Raw genomic sequence first — 16,533 nt, 5'->3', positions numbered from 1 at the left:
GCCCGCTCACCCCGCGGAGTGGGACGGGGCGGGCGCCGGGGACTCGGTGAGAGGCAGCGGGAGCCCCTGGAGGGTCTGGGCTGGAGAAAGTGTCCGGCGTGAGAGTGTCTTTACCCCGAGGGCAGGCGGCGTGGCGTGGGCCTCGTTCCCAGTCCTGGTTCCCAGCGTCCATTCCGAGTGGATGGACTCTAGGGAGACCCGAGTTAAGGCTGCAGAACTCGGACCTCGCACACAGGAGCCACTGGCAGGGATTCCTGGAGACACACGTGGGTGAAAACCCTGTTGGAGGTTTATTGAGACTTTGAGTTTGAGTTTCGGGTGGGGGAGGGGGGTCCGGGCTTGGCGAAGCACAAGTTTCAGAGGAGTCCCATGATGTTGCCTCTACCTTCGACAATTTTTAAAAAATATATATATTTTATTGATTTTTTACAGAGAGGAAGGGAGAGGGATAGAGAGTTCGAAACATCGATGAGAGAGAAACATCGATCAGCTGCCTCCTGCACACCCCCTACTGGGTATGTGCCCGCAACCAAGGCACATGCCCTTGACTGGAATCGAACCTGGGACCCTTGAGTCCGCAGGCTGATGCTCTAACCACCGAGCCAAACCGGTCAGGGCTGCCTTTGACACTTTTAAAACTCCCTTGTTTGTATTTCACTTATAGGTCGTTTTAAGTTTAAGGGCCGTGTTTCTGGCTTAAATCCCGAAGGGTGCCATGTCTGAGCAGGAGCGCATCCTGGAATGCCTGAGGAAAGAGATAAGGTCACTTCTCATTTCCACCAAAGACGGTTTGACCCCACAGCAGCTGGAAAAGGAGTACCTGTTGATGGTTGGCAACCACTTGCCCCTCCGAGTCCTTGGGTACCGGTCCACGATGGAGCTGGTGTTGGACATGCCTGATGTTGTCAGTGTCTGCCCCTGCGGGGATGGGACTGTCATACTGAAAGGTAAACTTTGTGATCAGTAACCACTTCGTAAAGTTTTAGCCGTTATCCTGCGGGTGTTTTCATTTTGGGGGGGCAGGGAGGAGGTGATCATAGGCATCTATCTACCTTTGAGGTTGTGGGCTAAGTTAGAGTTTTCGCAAAATTAAGACCCCCCCCAAAATGTACATTGACAAAACCTGCATTTCTGCATATGATTTCAGATGATGGCACCTTTCGTTGGGAGAAGCATAGCAATGGGACTTTTATTATAAAATCATATTTTTTAATTCCACATGGCACACACACACACACAAAATCGAGGGGAAGTTTGTTGTTCATCTCAAGATTTTCAAACCTTTCAAGGAGTCAGCAGTAATAATGACATACTGGATTTTACCTTTCTCTCCTCATCCTCTGGTAGAGGAACTAATAAGCTGTTGTCCAAAATGCAAAAACTTGAAAGAACCAGGGGTTCATATTTATCATGCTATCCAGAGACACATCTACATGGAGAGTTAAAAAAAATGACTATACAACCACAGATATAAAGGATGACGAAGGGAGTAAGTTTTCACCTACATATGATTTCTTTGTTCATCTCTTCAGCCATTCCAGATGAATCCACCAGAGGAATCGCAAGTTTAGTTGCAAAACAGAGGAGCAGTCATAAGGTCCGAAACTCCATGCAGAAGGGAAGGGCCAGTGTTTGCTCTGGGTCAAGCTTTCACCGGCGAGTGCCTTACCGAGGAAGGGTGCCCCCTATCCTTCCAGCTGTTGTGAAGAGTGAGTTGAAGGACCTCCTGGCGTTATCTCCTGTTCTCCTGTCTGATTTTGAAAAGGCATTTGCCAAGCGATTTGGACGATCATTCCAGTACATGCAATATGGGTTCCTGTCCATGTTTGAAGTGCTGAATGCGGCTTCAGATGTTATTTCTGTAGAGCAGACCAGAGCAGGTTCTTTGTTGACGTTAAAGAAGAGCATATCAGAAGAAAAGCAGAGAGGGTGGCCAGCAGGTAAGCATGTTAGCATTGGTAACTATTGTGGGTGAACAAATTTTGGAGCACTTGTGACACAGAGAGAGGCATGTAATGGCTAAGCTCCGCCAATTTGTTGAAGTTAAATGTTGGCTCTGTCATTCACTAGCTGGGTGATGTCAAGCATGTTACTTAAAACATCTAAGCATTAGTTTCCTCATCTCTAGAAGTAATAATACTTGCACCTTGGAATTGTGCTGAGGATGAAATGAGATGAGGTCTGTAAAGTGCCTGGCATTTAGTAAGGTCATGAGAAGTAGTATCTATAACAGCTGTGGGCAAACTACGGCCCGTTTGAAATGAATAAAACTAAAAAAAAAAAAAAGATCGTACCCTTTTATGTAATGATGTTTACTTTGAATTTATATTAGTTCACACAAACACTCCATCCATGCTTTTGTTCTGGCCCTCCGGTCCAGTTTAAGAACCCATTGTGGCCCTCGAGTCAAAAAGTTTGCCCACCCCTGATCTATAATAATAAAAGGGTAATATGCTAATTAGACCGGACATCCTTCCGGATGAAGCCAGGGCCAGAGGAAAGCCCGGGTCCTGGGTGCCTGCAGGTGGCCAGAGGGAAGCTCGGGTCCCGGGTGCCAAAGAAGCTGGTGCTAGCAGCCAGGGGAAGGAAGGCCTACTCTTGCACAAATTTCATGCATTGGGCCTCTAGTCTATTATAAAAACACAAAATTAGCGCTCTCACTGTAAATGAACATTAGTTCTATGTGTTCACGTAAAGAAGATGAAACATGGAAAATGAAGTTTTAAAAATCATACTAGTTAGTAGTATTTGCCATCTGATCTTTGCCGTCATTGATCTTTGATGTCATAGCAGGCACTGCATTAATTTATGTAGTGTAATGATAACCACCTTATTTGTATAGCATTTGACCTTGGGTTGTCATTGCCATACCATAGACAAGTAGTGTGAGTATCCCTGTCTTATAGATAAGGATACCAAAGCTCAGGAAAGCCAAATGACTTTTCCAAAGTCACATGGTTGGAAAAGTGGTAGAGCCAGGTTAGACACCCAGTTCTTATTACTGCTCCTTCATTGTTTTTCCTTCCCAATCACTGTCATTCTCAAAGGCTCAGAAACCAGTATAATCATTTGTATAGTGTTTCTCTAGACCAGGGGTCCTCAAACTACGGCTCGCTGAAAACATTTATCGGTCACCTTCCAGGTGACTATTTGTTGAGCTCCTCCTATCAGTCAGGTGTTTCAGGCACTGGGCACAGATAGACACTGTTACTCTACCCCCTCCCACTTTACAGACGAAGAAACTGAGGCTCAGAGGTTATAGTGCAGTGGTTCTCAACCTTCTTAATGCTGCGACCCTTTAATACAGTTCCTCATGTTGTGGTGACCCCCAACCATAACATTATTTTTGTTGCTACTTCATAACTGTAATTTTGCTACTGTTATGAATCGTAATGTAAATATCTGATATGCAGGATGTATTTTCATTGTTACAAATTGAACATAATTAAAGCATAGTGATTAATCACAAAAACAATATGTAATTATATATGTGTTTTCCAATGGTCTTAGGCGACCCCTGTGAAAGGGTCGTTCGACCCCCAAAGGGGTCATGACCCACAGGTTGGCAACCCACAGGTTGAGAGCCACTGCCTTAAGTGGAGTTTTAGATGTCCCCTTTTTCAGTAACACACTTAGGATCTCTTGGTTTTCTTCTATTGATGACTAATCACTTCCATTACATGTACATTTTATTGACTTAATGTTTAAAATGTAAGCTTACTTGCATTAATTTTTAGTTCTAAATTGAGGGCAATTTAGCTCACGGTAGCCTCGTATATAACCACCAGAAGATAAACTAGAAATTTCTAGTGACAATTTTTCTCTCCTTTTATTCACAAAAGGTAAAATTTTTACCCAGCCTTTTAGAATGAAACAAGAAGGATCATACTCTCCAAGTTTCCCAATAGCAAAGACACGCTTTTCACGACCCACTTCAAACATGGAGCCATTGAAGCAAATATGGAACATGGAAAAGACTAAGTCAAATGTAGTGGAGACTTCAAGGCTGAATCACACTGAAAAATTAAACCAGGTGAGATACTGGAGTTTGGAGATATAAATACACTGAAAATGTGTTTAAATTCAGTGGTTATTACTTATGTCTGATGGAAAAGCTGGTCTTTTAAAATTCAAGTCATTCACTAATTTCAGATGTAACTTAAGCATTTTCTATGGTTCTCTGGATTATAAGAAATGAGAAGTGACAGTGAGAAAAGAGTACAATTTTGTCAAGTCCAGGGTTTCTACTGTTTTCTGCAGATGATTCCCAGATCTGTATCTCTAGTTTCAGCTTCTCACCAAAGTTATAGAAGCATATTTACAACTTACCTCAGGAATATCTTCACCTGAATGGCTGGCCCCTGAGCACTACAATCCTGGTATTTTTGTGTGACTATAATGCTGAAGGACTTTGAATAAAAACTATTAAAATATAATCAACAAAGGCCTGGTTAAGTTAGCAAGATAACAAGTTGAGCTCAGAATAAGCATATGGAAATTAAATTTGAAACATAAAAGTGCCTTATTTCTATAACTTAAAATACTAGCTTTAGTAACATAAATAATAAAATTTACACATTTTAAATGGACAGTTTGAGTTTTGACAATGTATCTAGTCATGTTAAGAACCATAAAAATCAAGAAACAGAACATTTCCATCATCCCCCCAAAGTTCCTTCATGCCACTTTGTAGTTAATCTCTTTCTCCGCCTGCAGCTACAGACAATTACTGCTTTCTATAACTGTAATTTTGACTTCCCAGGAGTTTCATATAAATGGAATTAAATAACATCTAGCCGTTAGTGTTTATCTTCTTTAACTTAGCATGATACTTTTGAAATTCATCCAGCATATATCAGTCGTTTGTTCCTTTCTCTTGCTGAATATCATTCCACTGTATTGATATACTTCAATTAGATGTTATTTCCTGTTTTGGGGTATTATGAATAAATCTGTTATGAACATTTACATACACTTTGTATGAATATAGACTTCATTTCTCTTGAGTAAATACCTGGGTGTAGGATTGTTGGGTCATAACACTAAGTGTGTGTTTAAGAACTTTATAAGAAATTGCCAAACTGTTTTCTAAATTGTCTGTACAATTTTACTTTCTCATGAGCTACATTGCAGCTTTGTTAACATTTGATATTGTCAGTTTTTAAACTATTAGCCATTTCAGTGGGTGTATGATGGGATCTCATTCGTTTTAATGGAAATTTCTCTAATGATGAATAATGTTGGGCATATTTTTATACGAGTATTTTCCATTTGTATATCTTCTTTGAAGTGTCTATTCATATTTTTGCTCAATCTTAAAAATTAAGTAGTCTTTGTATTGAGTTGGAAGAATTATTTATATAATCTAGACATAGTCCTTTATCAGAGAAATATTTTCTTTGGTCTATGCTTGTCTCTTCATTTCTTTAATCTGATTTTTGGGGAAAGGTCTGTATTTTTGATGAAATTGAATTTACATTTTTCTTTTGATTCTTGCCTACATAATAGATCTTTGCTTAATACAAAGTTACAAAATGTTCTCCTGTGTTTTCTTTTAGAAGTTTTATGATTTTAGTTCTTAGGTCTATTATTGATTTCAAGTTTTTTGTTGTATAAGGTACCTGGTATGGATCATGTTTTAATCTAGCTGGATTATAATTTTGGGGGTGTGTGTTTCTGTGCCAATTCTATTTTGGTGCTTTTAAATTCACCTTAATTTTGTTAGGGCAAGTCTCCCCTAGTTAGTCCCTTTTCAGACTTTTTATCTATTCTAATGTATTTTTTCCTGGAAGTTTATAATTATTTTTGTAAATTCTAAGATTTCAATGAGATTTCTCTTTGAATTAAATTTTTAAAAATTTGAAGACTCCACACATTACATTTAATAGATTTATTCAATAACATATGCAGCTTTCTATTCATTCAGTATTATCTTATGCTCTTCATTGCAGATGTATAGTTTTCTTTATTAGAGTTTGGTGCATTTCTTGTAAGTATATTCTTAGGTATTGTGTAGTGTGACACTTTTGTTGCTATTGAGAATGGGGTTCTAACTACTTAAGGCTTATGAGGAAAGAAATTCGTTTTTTGAAATATTATTTTGAAACTGGCCACCTTACTGAACTTTGAACTTGTTTAATCATTTTCTCATAGGTTTCCAAATACACCATAATAATGTTTATAAATAATTTTCCTATGTCTTTTTCAGTATGTAAAGTTCTCATTTTTATTTTCTAAATTTATTTACTGATTGAAAATTTCAGAAAAAAATATTAAAGAGTGAAAGTGCATATTTCTTTTGTAAAAATAATTTTCCAATTTGATTGGTAAATAACTATTACTGTCTGATTATTAGAGGTTAAACTTTATGCTTTTATTATCTATTTAGTGTTAATTTTTATCAATTGCATATTCATTTTTATATATTTTTCTGAGGAATATATATCTTTGATTCAAAGCTCTTTTCTGCCTTTTCTCTGATCCTGTAGGTTCCTATCTGAATATGGCTTTGGAGGGGGGGCGGGGGGAGAGTCAATTTACATCTTTATTTATGCCCCTGTGTTGTAATCTTTTGTTCATTTGATTTATTGCCCATTCTTTGTATTTTGTATATGGGCATTGTGAAATCAGGGACCCTCTTGATTACTTTCCTTATGTCAATCACTGATCACCTCCTGTTCTTACTTTCCCCCACATTATAACTTCTACCCTCTAATTATAGATATCCTCAAGATTACCTGGACTTTAAAAAATCTCCCTCACTTCATTCATTTTAAGTCTCTTAATTTGAGGCAAAAACCCATATTCATCTTCTTGAGAAGCATTCTTTTCCTAGTAAGAGCCCATCATTTTGACATCTTGAAACCAGGCTTGGAAAATATTTTCTCTAAAAGGCCACATAGTACATAGTTGAGGCTTTGAGGGCCAAATTGTCTCTGTTGTAATTATCCAACTCTGCCCTTGTAGTGCTGAAATAACTTTCGACAATAGTGAGTGAGTCTGTGTTCCAATAAAACTTTATTGATGGATACTGAAGTTTGAATTTTGTATCATTTTCATGTGTCACAAAATATTCTTTTTTACTCGCCCCCCCCCCAACCATTTAAAAATGTCAAAACCATTCTTAGTTCATGGACTATGCAAAGACAAATGGTGGGCTAGTTTTGACCCATGGGTCATAGTTTGCTGACCCTGTTACAAGCCGTTCTTCATAGAAACGAATCACATTTGTATTCAATATCCTTCCATTTACTCCCCCGTTTCCCAAATTCTTGAAATTGAGTAAAAAACAGCAAAAACCTACCTTTATGTCCAAGGTCCTTTAGCTTTCTGCACAAAACTTGAGGTCTCGGAGTCTTTTTCCTTGGTCTCTTATTCATCCCTGTAGGATCAGCAATTCCTTCTCCATTGTAGTATTCTTTCCTAATTTCTGTGGGTTGCACCTTTGTATTATCTCCTGTTTCTGTTCTTACTCTCTTAGCACCCTAGTCTCCTGATTGCTCATCCCTCCAAATCTAATTTTCTGCCAGATTAAAATTCTGATAATGTCTCTCTCTTGCAAAAAATCTCTGTATCAGTTCTTGTTTATGTAACTAAGAAAAACTTCATTTGGCATATTCTGTAATATGACTTGAGTCTACCTTTTTCAGTTTCCTCTTCTACTACTTTTCTAATGCCTTCAGGAAAACTATTCTTTTTTCTTTGTTCATGAAGTTCCTTCTACCTTCATTGCCCTCTCTACCACTTCTCTGCAATAGTCTCTTCATTTTTTAACTTTATTGTGGTCTCCCTTTGCCATTGGCTTCTCTCTGCTAAAATCCTCAGATCCCTGCTGTCTTAACTTGGGCCGCTCCTGTCTTTACTCTCTATCTGTTGAGTTCAGATAATCATCCGTTATTTCCTTAACATTATTTTTCCACTTGCTCAACTTTGTGAACTTCCTCCCCTTTCCCTCTTTCCTTAGGGAGCCTTGCTTCTAAACTCAGAATACACTAGATAGTAACTCTATTTTCTGACCCCACATTCCCAGATCTTTCTGCATCCCTATTGGTTCTTTCCTCCTTCATTTCTATTTCAACAGAAGAGCTTTTCCTTCTGCCCTTTATGGCCAGTCATACCACCAGTGCCCTGGCTCACACTGAATCCTGCCTCCCAGGGACCTTTCACCATCCCATCTCTTCCCTGCATTAGGCAAACACTAAGTGTGTGTTTAATAAACATTGAATACTTTTATAAAGAGAAGAAAATTGGCAACAAATTTTTTTTCTGGGTAAGAGTATGGGGTTGAGTAATTGAAGACTCTAGAATCTAATTGTTATAGAGAATGTTAATTCTCTGGAAAGTTTAAGAATATTTAATTTTAATAAATATTTTACCTACTATAAATGTATTTTGTATGTATGAAATGTTACAGTGACTCTTGAGAACAGTTTTTTATCCATTTGATTGAAATACATTTCCTTTGATAGATATTTCCTTTGCATATTATTCAGATTTATCTTTGACTTTTTTTTTTACTATAACTTGAACTTTTATTTCTTTTTCATAGTTGGAGAACACCTTCAAATCAGTTATTGCACAGATTGGACCTGGTGGGACTATTAATCCAGAACTAAAGCATAAAATAAAATTTGTAAGTATTTTCTGTTTCTGGAAAATGGATAAGAATACTTGATTATACAATTAGGTATCATTTGTGGCCAAGTTAATTTGCTTAAAGTATTTATTAGTTTTATATTTATATTAATGCCTGATCTTTTCAAATATATTGCAAATGGAGTGGCTATTCATTTAAGATCAGAAAAAAACTAAATAAATTACAGAGTCTTAAAATTTTTTAAAAAATTCTTTAGAAAATGTTAAGTTCCTTCATAAATGTGCTCTCTTCCCAGTTTTCTTCCCCTTATCCTAATGAACATTGTCAAGTTCTTTCCAATACCAGTTTTCTGTATATTTATGTCAAATATTATTCTAAATTGTGTATGATATCCCATCGTGTTGGTATACAATATTTCACTTAATGAGATTTGTTATTGATTAACATTTGGGTTATTTCTAGCCTTGGCTATTAAAAAATGCTGTAGTTAATGTCTGAACATTTATCTAGAAGTGGAATTGACAGAGGTATTGATTAAGTTTGATAAATATTATTACTTTTCCCTCTAAAAGGTTTGAACAGATTTTCACTCCTACTGACAGTGAAATGTTACTGTCTAATTATGTTGTTTTAACTTATATCTCTTGATTTTTACATTGAGCATGTTTTCATATGCTTAGTAGTCATTTATATTTCCTATGTCTTTGGCCTAATTTACTATTTCTCCTTATTAACTCGTAAAAGTTCTTTGTACACTTAAAATTTTGGTGGTAGCTGTTAATTGTAATTTGAATAATCAGAGTGCCATTGTGACTCTTTCTGCCTTACTTTCATTTGAGCTGTGTGGTTTTACTAGGAGAAATGCAGAAACTTTCGGGCATTGAGGCCCTGTCTTCTTGTTTGGACATTTGTTCAATATGACTTTTTTATGGTAACAAAATATTAGAGAAATAGTAAGCATTCATTGATAAAGGATTGGCTAAATTATCCACCCAAACTAGGGAATATCATGTGGCTCATAAGAAAGTTTTTATGTGTATCTCAGTTAATTTACATGGAATTATCTCCCTGACATATTGTTGGACTCTAAAAACAGATTTTATAGAGTGACATGTTTAGTGTTATCCTTTAATGTAAATCATAAACAATATGAATATGTTTTTGCATAAGTTGGTTTCTGAAATGCATCAACAACTATCTCTGAATCATAGGATTTTATAATCATTTCTACTTTGCATTTTTCTGAAACTTGAATTAAAAATTTAAATAAAATATATAGTATCTTGAAAAATCTAGGAAAATGCAAAGCTTTAAAAAATTTTGATTTTTTTAAAGAGAGGGATGAAAGATATATATATATAGAGAGAAACATTGATTTGCTCTTCCACTTATTAATGCATTCATTGATTGATTCTTGTATATGCCCTGACCGGGGATCAAACCCGAAATCTTGGAGTATCAGGACAACACTAACCAACTGAGCTACCTGGCCATGGCCAGTGGAAAACTTTTTATACTTTATTGGGATAGACTGAATCCATTTCTAGGAATTTATCCTAAAAAAATAACTGGACAAGTGCATAAGGTGCAACTATGAGGATAATTACTTCAGTGTTTGTGGTTATGAAAAATAGGAAATAGCTCTAGGGGATTGAGCAAACCAATTTAAGTATATTGACTATTTTGAAAACTGAAGCCAGTAACATGTTGATGCATATTTACTGACATGGTAAGATGTGTTTGGTTTGATATTTAAAAACTGATTATAGAAATAATGACCTATTTTATGTTAAATATAGGTATTTTATGTATACATAGACAATAATGGCTAACTGGATATTTTCTCTGTACTGTATTTTTCAAAGTTTTTTATAGTGACCATTTTATTTCTTTTCTACCATTTAAAATGCTTGAACTTATGCTATAGAATTTTTTTTTTTTTAGATTTTTAAAAAATGTGAACTAATGGTATGCTATCTAAGCTAAAGAACTGATAGGAATTTGTGGAGAGCTGTGGAATTGCAATGTTGTGCAAGAATGATTTCTCAACTCTGGAAATGTTGGAAGTCACTGCTTTTTGTTGTTATAATGTTTTTTAAAACTGGAAACTGAAAAATATTGTGACTATTTCATTCACTCAATAACATGCTGCTTTTATCTTTGTTAATATTTACATTTATACTGTCTTATATTTTATCACCCAACACTCCAATGGTAACTATTTATATTATATTTCATTTTCTATTTATTAGGTTGTGTCCAGGTTTCCAGAGGGTTTACTTATTTCTAAACTGCTTAGAGAGTTTGAGGTGAGTGTTTCCTTTTTCATCAACCATGGTTTTTTTATAGCTTATGTTTTCCTGATTGATAGAAATTTTGTTGCTGCTACTTGGACCCTCCAAGTCTATGCTCTAGAGCTTAAACATCTTGTTTTGATTTCTGATGTCTTTTTCTTTACTAAAAGAGTTAAGAATATGATTTTTAATAAATAATTCATGATGCATAGGAAGGATATTTTTACCATTTATTGTTACAATATTATTAGAAAAAACGTTATTTTTCATATCTGATAATACCAAGTAGCAGAGAGGTTGTAGAGATAAAAAATACCTCTATGCTGCTTGTGTGACAAATCCCCTTTGGAGAGCGTTTTGGCAGTACCAGATAAAGCTTAAGATACACACCCCACTGATCCAATAGCTACACTCTACACATGCACTTTAGAGAAAACTCTTACACACGTGCACATGAAGACATTCATAAGGCATGTACACATTGCAGTATAGTAAAAAAAAATTGGAAACAGATTACATGACCATCAATAGGAGAATGGATAAATAAATTTGGATTGACATTTATACAATGCAATAATATGTAGTAGATAAAATAAATGAAGTAGATTTGTTCTGAAATCGGGAACATTTTTGTAACCATCATGTTTGGTGAAAAAAAAATCAAGTTGAAGAATGATAGTTCAGATACTGCCATATAGCCAGTTTTAAAAAATGGTTAAGACCTATACATATGTTAGCTGTGTGCAGCACTCTGTTCTGAATGTCTCTCATTAGATTTTTACAACAAACTGAAGCACAAAGAGTAACTTGCCTAAGGGCCAGATAGCGAGTATGGAGGAGTCAAAATTTGAACCCCAGGCAGTCTGGTTTCAGAATCCTACCTTTTAACTACCATGCCATAAAAACTGACATATATTTATAGATATGAAGACAGATATTGCAAGATACTATAGCATAATGGGTAAGATACATCGCTTTGTGCTATTTTGTGGATGATATGTAAAGTCAGGATAATATTACCTAATGCTATAGTTTGGTGAGTTTAAATGACTTAAAAATAAAGTACTTAGATCAGTGCCTGCCATATAGTAATTATTCAGTAAATGTTAAAAGACGAAAACTTAGAAAAAATACATATCATCCCTCAGGATAGAGATGGAGGAAATTTAAATTCATCTTGTTTTAAAGAAATGTATCTTCTAGAACCACAAAGTGTTTTTCAAGTAGACCAATGGAAGAAGCTAAAATACAGGCTCTGATGTGTTTTGGATTAACAAGTAAAGTCACTTATCAGTGAAATTACAGAATAAAGTCAGAGAGTAATATAAAATTTATGGGTAAAATCAACCTCCTGTGCCAGACTCACAGCTCAGAGTGAGTAGTTTTCTACCACAAACATTTTAGCAAATGTACTTCGTGTAATAAAAGTTCAGGGTGTTAAGATTACAAAGGTTAAGGAGAAATTAAAATAAGTCGTTTAATGTTTCAGGGAAGCTCTTTGCCTTTCTTAATAAATAGACTTAGGCAGAAATTCAATTTTATGATTATAAATATATAGTGAGTATAGATTTAATTTAACTTTTATTCTAAATTGTAGAAACACCTGCCAACCCTTCTCTTTATTTTATCCAACACGATATAAAAGCTATCTGTATGATTTTTTTTCTCTTGAGATACCTGGTCAACACTCTGCCATTCTTTCAACATCCCTTATTAAATTGCTAATTGAAGAGAAGATAATATATCATCAGTGCAGTTTTGGGATCTTCCTGCACCTCCACATAAAGATGAAGAGAGAAACCAGATAGCAAAACCAAAAATTCACAGACAATATATATAATAAAATTGGGTAATATAAATTGCACAAGAAACTGGTGAAAAGGGTTACATCCCAGGAGGTGATCTCTTGGGTGACTGGTGCATGGGAGTGGGATGGAGACTGTTTTTTGCTCTGTACCTTTCTGAGACTTTTGAATATCATTTATTTAAAGAATTCATATTAAAAAATTCTTTGTAAACTAGCCTTTTGCTTACTGAATTGTATTTTCATAGTACTAGGTACCTACAGAGAAGGTAGAGAAACCATTAAAGTAACTAATGAACATAAAAGGGAAAGAAACCATAATACATATGTAAGGCACAAAGAAGTAAAGATACTAACTTTAATTCACCACCACCCTTCCTGTGTCCTCAACCAATTCTTTGTTTCTTGGGATATTCATAATTGGCCTATAAGTTTTATAGTGAGGGATTATATAGGTCTCTTGGTTTGTATTAGACTTGTATGGAAGCAAGCCTTTACTGTGGTACCTGAGTTCACTGATCCTTACAGATTTAGCTTGGCTAAATCCAAATTAAAGCACTGTCCAAGGTATCTGTAGATATTATATTCCTGTTATCTAACATTGCTGTTTCATGTTGTTCCTTTTTTTTGTATGTGTGTGTGTATGTATGTATGACAGTTAATTTTTAAAGAACAACTTTCACCAAAAAAATTGGGCTTCTTAAATGTGATAGAACTCGTTGGAGCTCTTAGTGACATTCTCCATGTGGAGTTCAGGGAAGGAGAGCAAGACTTACTGGTGTTTGATGCTGATATGAAGCCTCTACCACATGGTGAGTTTAATTACAATATGAAGCAAACCTGATTTTTAGTTGTCCCTGTAAGGACAAGGAAAAAGAAAGCATTATTTGTATGTGTAAGATTCTTTGTTATAACCAAGCAGATCACACATTAGCCTTGAAAATGTTTTATATATAATGACCTTATTTCTGGTGATATTTGTTATAATAGGCTAGCCTGTATTACTATTCAAGATTATCTTATTTTTAAAAAATTTACTTTCTTCATTGTCCAGATTTTTGGATAATTCTGAAGAAAATGGTTTTTGAAACAGTGATCTGATGGGGAAGCACTAGGTAGTTCTTAACTCTGGCTGTATATCAAAAGCTATTTAGAAATACATGGCGATTCAGCCCACCTGGTGTGGCTCAGTAGTTGAGCATCAGCCCCTGCTCCAAAGGGGCACTGGTTCGATTTGGGGTTGAAGGCTCAATCCCCAGTAGCCGATAGATGTTGGTGTTTCTCTCTCATTGATGTTTCTATCTCTCTCTCTCTCTGCTTCTACCTCTAAAATCAATTAACTTATTTTTTTTAAAAAAGAAGTACATGGAAATTCAGAATAAATGGATGTGCCTTGGCATCCAGCACTTGTGCTTTTCTAAAAATGAACATTTTATTTTGTGATAATTTTAGGTTTACAGAAAAGTTGCAAAGATAGTATAGGGTTCCCATATGCCCTTCATCCAGTGTCTCCTAATAGTAACATCTTACATTACCATGATACATTTATTAAAACTAATAAATTAGCATTGGTACATTACATTAACTGAACTTCAGAGTTTATTCTGATTTTACCAGTTTTCAAAAATTGTTCTTTTTCTATTTCTCTATCCACTTCAGGACACCACATTGCAATTAAGGCACTTGGTTTTTGTTTGTTTTATTTTTGTTTTTAATGTGGCTTAATATTTTTCTTTTGGAATTTTTATTGACATTACTGTAGATTCAGATACACTTATTAAGAACTAATACAGGCAGATCCCATGTACTCTTTCCTCAGTTCCCTCATTGGTAATGTCTTTCCAACCAATAGTACAATATCGTACTTATATTTTTACTAGTGGCCTGATGTATGAATTCCTCCACATTGAAAGGAAATTAATTAGAAGAAATATTTTAACACATTGCACACCAGTAGTTTTATTGCTAGCTTTACCCAGTGGCCGGATAAGTTTCTTTTGAATGAGTACAAAAAACGTTTTACATAAATGTTAAAGGCATGTTTTAAAATTAAATACCCATTGCATTTGGAAGTTATTTATTACATGTTCTTACGAGCTAATACCTTTTTAAAGAATTCTCATGATTGGTCACAAACCTCAGAACAGAAAACACGAGAATTCATGTGATCCGTCCGCAATGTATTAATATCGCTATCTGCCCTTTCTCTATAATAGTAGTGTCAACCAAATTCACAATCAACAATGACAGATGGAAACACACACGTGTGATTGGCACCAGTGAGAGCTTTATATGTATTGTGCATGTGCGTCAACTTAGCCTTTTATAGATATAGAATAAACTTACTTAATTAGACCTGCTTTCTGACTTAGCTAAACTTTTTCCAGCCCAGTGAAGCACCCCAATTCTCTTTCAGGTAATTGTTAGCAACACAGCAGTAAATATCAACACAAAGCAGATTATTATTGTAGATCATGCAGGGAGAACAATGGGTAAAATATTTAACTGCGGCAGTGTTTGACTATATTCCATGTAGTGAGAAAACCTGAAGTCATTTTCAAGTTCCACCATTTCTTACTTCTTTTCAGTTGGGTCAAGTTTCTAAGCTTTCTAAATCTCCGTTTTCTGGCTAATGAAAAGAAAATAGGATTCTACCAAGTCTCCTGTCTACCTACTCTAGGACTTCTGTGAGGATCAAATGAGACGAGGCATGGGAAAATGCTTCACAGACATTTGGTTAAAGTGTAAATGTTTCCACCTGGGTATAAAGCAAGTTGTGTTCCTGGCTGAAAAAATTCCAAGGAGGCTAGTCGCTAGGGGGAGGAAGCCAGGTGTTGCTAAGTGATGTCATTACCTGGCGCCCACAGTGACTGTTTCTGGGCTGGCCATGGGATCTCCACAGTGTTGGCTGCAATTTGGTGGGCTGTCACTCTGGGATGGTGGTGGGGCCTGTGTCCCCCTTGGGGAAAGCCAAGTGTTTCTTTGTTGGCCAGGTCCTTGCTGCCATTTCTCTGTAAATGGCAAGTGTGCATCACGGCAGCTCCTGCATTGAGCATCTGCCCCCTGGTGGTCAGTGCACATCATAGCAACTGGTCGGACAGTGGGAAGGACACTTAGCATATTAGCCTTTTATATAGAGACTAGAGGCCCGGTGCACAAAAATTTGTGCACTCAGGGGGGAAAGGGAGGGTCCCTCAGCCAGGCCTGTGCCCTCTCACAGTCTGGGACCCCTCGGGAGATAATGACCTGCTGGCTTAGGCCTGCTCCTGGGTGGCAGAGGGCAGGCCCAATCCCTAGGTGCAGCCCCTGGTCAGGCTCAGAGCAGGGCTGATTGGGGAGTTGGGGTGCCGCCCCCTGTCATGCACAGAGCAGGGCGGATTGGGAGGTTGCGATGCCACCCTCAGTCACGCTCAGGGTAGGGCTGATTGGGGGGTTGGGGCACCGCCCCCTATCACACTCAAGGCAGGGTCGATGGGGAGGTTGAGGGGCCACCCCCTGTGATGCACAGAGCAGGGCCAATCAGGGGGTTGGGGCACTGCCCCCTGTCACACACAGAGCAGGGCCCATCAGGGGGGTTGGGGCTCCGTACCCTGTCACGCACAGAGCAGGGCCAATCAGGGGGTTGGGGAGCTCCCCACTGTCATGCACAGAGCAGGGCCCATCAGGGGGTTGAGGAGCTCCCCCCTGTCACGCACAGAGTAGGGCCGATAGGGGAGTTAGGGCACCGCCCCCTGTCACACACACAGCAGGGCGGATCAGGGGGTAGGGGCACCGCCACTGTCACACTCAGGGCAGGGCCGATGGGGAGGTTATGGCTCTACCCTGTCACACACAGAGCA

At 37.1% G+C, this 16,533-nt stretch overlaps 2 protein-coding genes across 3 annotated transcripts in view; one reads left to right on the top strand and one right to left on the bottom strand.

Annotated features, from left to right (window-relative positions):
• NPHS2 (nephrosis 2, idiopathic, steroid-resistant (podocin)) overlaps positions 1-172 on the bottom strand; it is a 21,850-nt gene extending 21,678 nt beyond the window's left edge. The window contains exon 1 of the mRNA XM_014528324.1: positions 115-172. Within this exon, the coding sequence (XP_014383810.1) occupies positions 115-172 (58 nt within the window). The remainder of the gene's footprint in view (positions 1-114) is intronic.
• A 496-nt stretch (positions 173-668) lies between these two features.
• TDRD5 (tudor domain containing 5) overlaps positions 669-16,533 on the top strand; it is a 48,288-nt gene continuing 32,423 nt past the window's right edge. For both annotated transcript variants that reach the window (XM_014528325.1, XM_014528326.1), the window contains exons 1-6: positions 669-947; positions 1,533-1,940; positions 3,843-4,033; positions 8,549-8,632; positions 10,849-10,905; positions 13,353-13,506. In XM_014528325.1, the coding sequence (XP_014383811.1) occupies positions 716-947; positions 1,533-1,940; positions 3,843-4,033; positions 8,549-8,632; positions 10,849-10,905; positions 13,353-13,506 (1,126 nt within the window). In that variant the 5' untranslated portion in view covers positions 669-715. The remainder of the gene's footprint in view (positions 948-1,532; positions 1,941-3,842; positions 4,034-8,548; positions 8,633-10,848; positions 10,906-13,352; positions 13,507-16,533) is intronic.

This window comes from Myotis brandtii, unplaced genomic scaffold (assembly GCF_000412655.1).
Source record: "Myotis brandtii unplaced genomic scaffold, ASM41265v1 scaffold630, whole genome shotgun sequence".
Taxonomy (NCBI): Eukaryota; Metazoa; Chordata; class Mammalia; order Chiroptera; family Vespertilionidae; genus Myotis; species Myotis brandtii.
The sequence above is the reverse complement of the archived record's forward strand: the minus strand, read 5'-3'. Positions and strand labels throughout refer to the sequence as shown.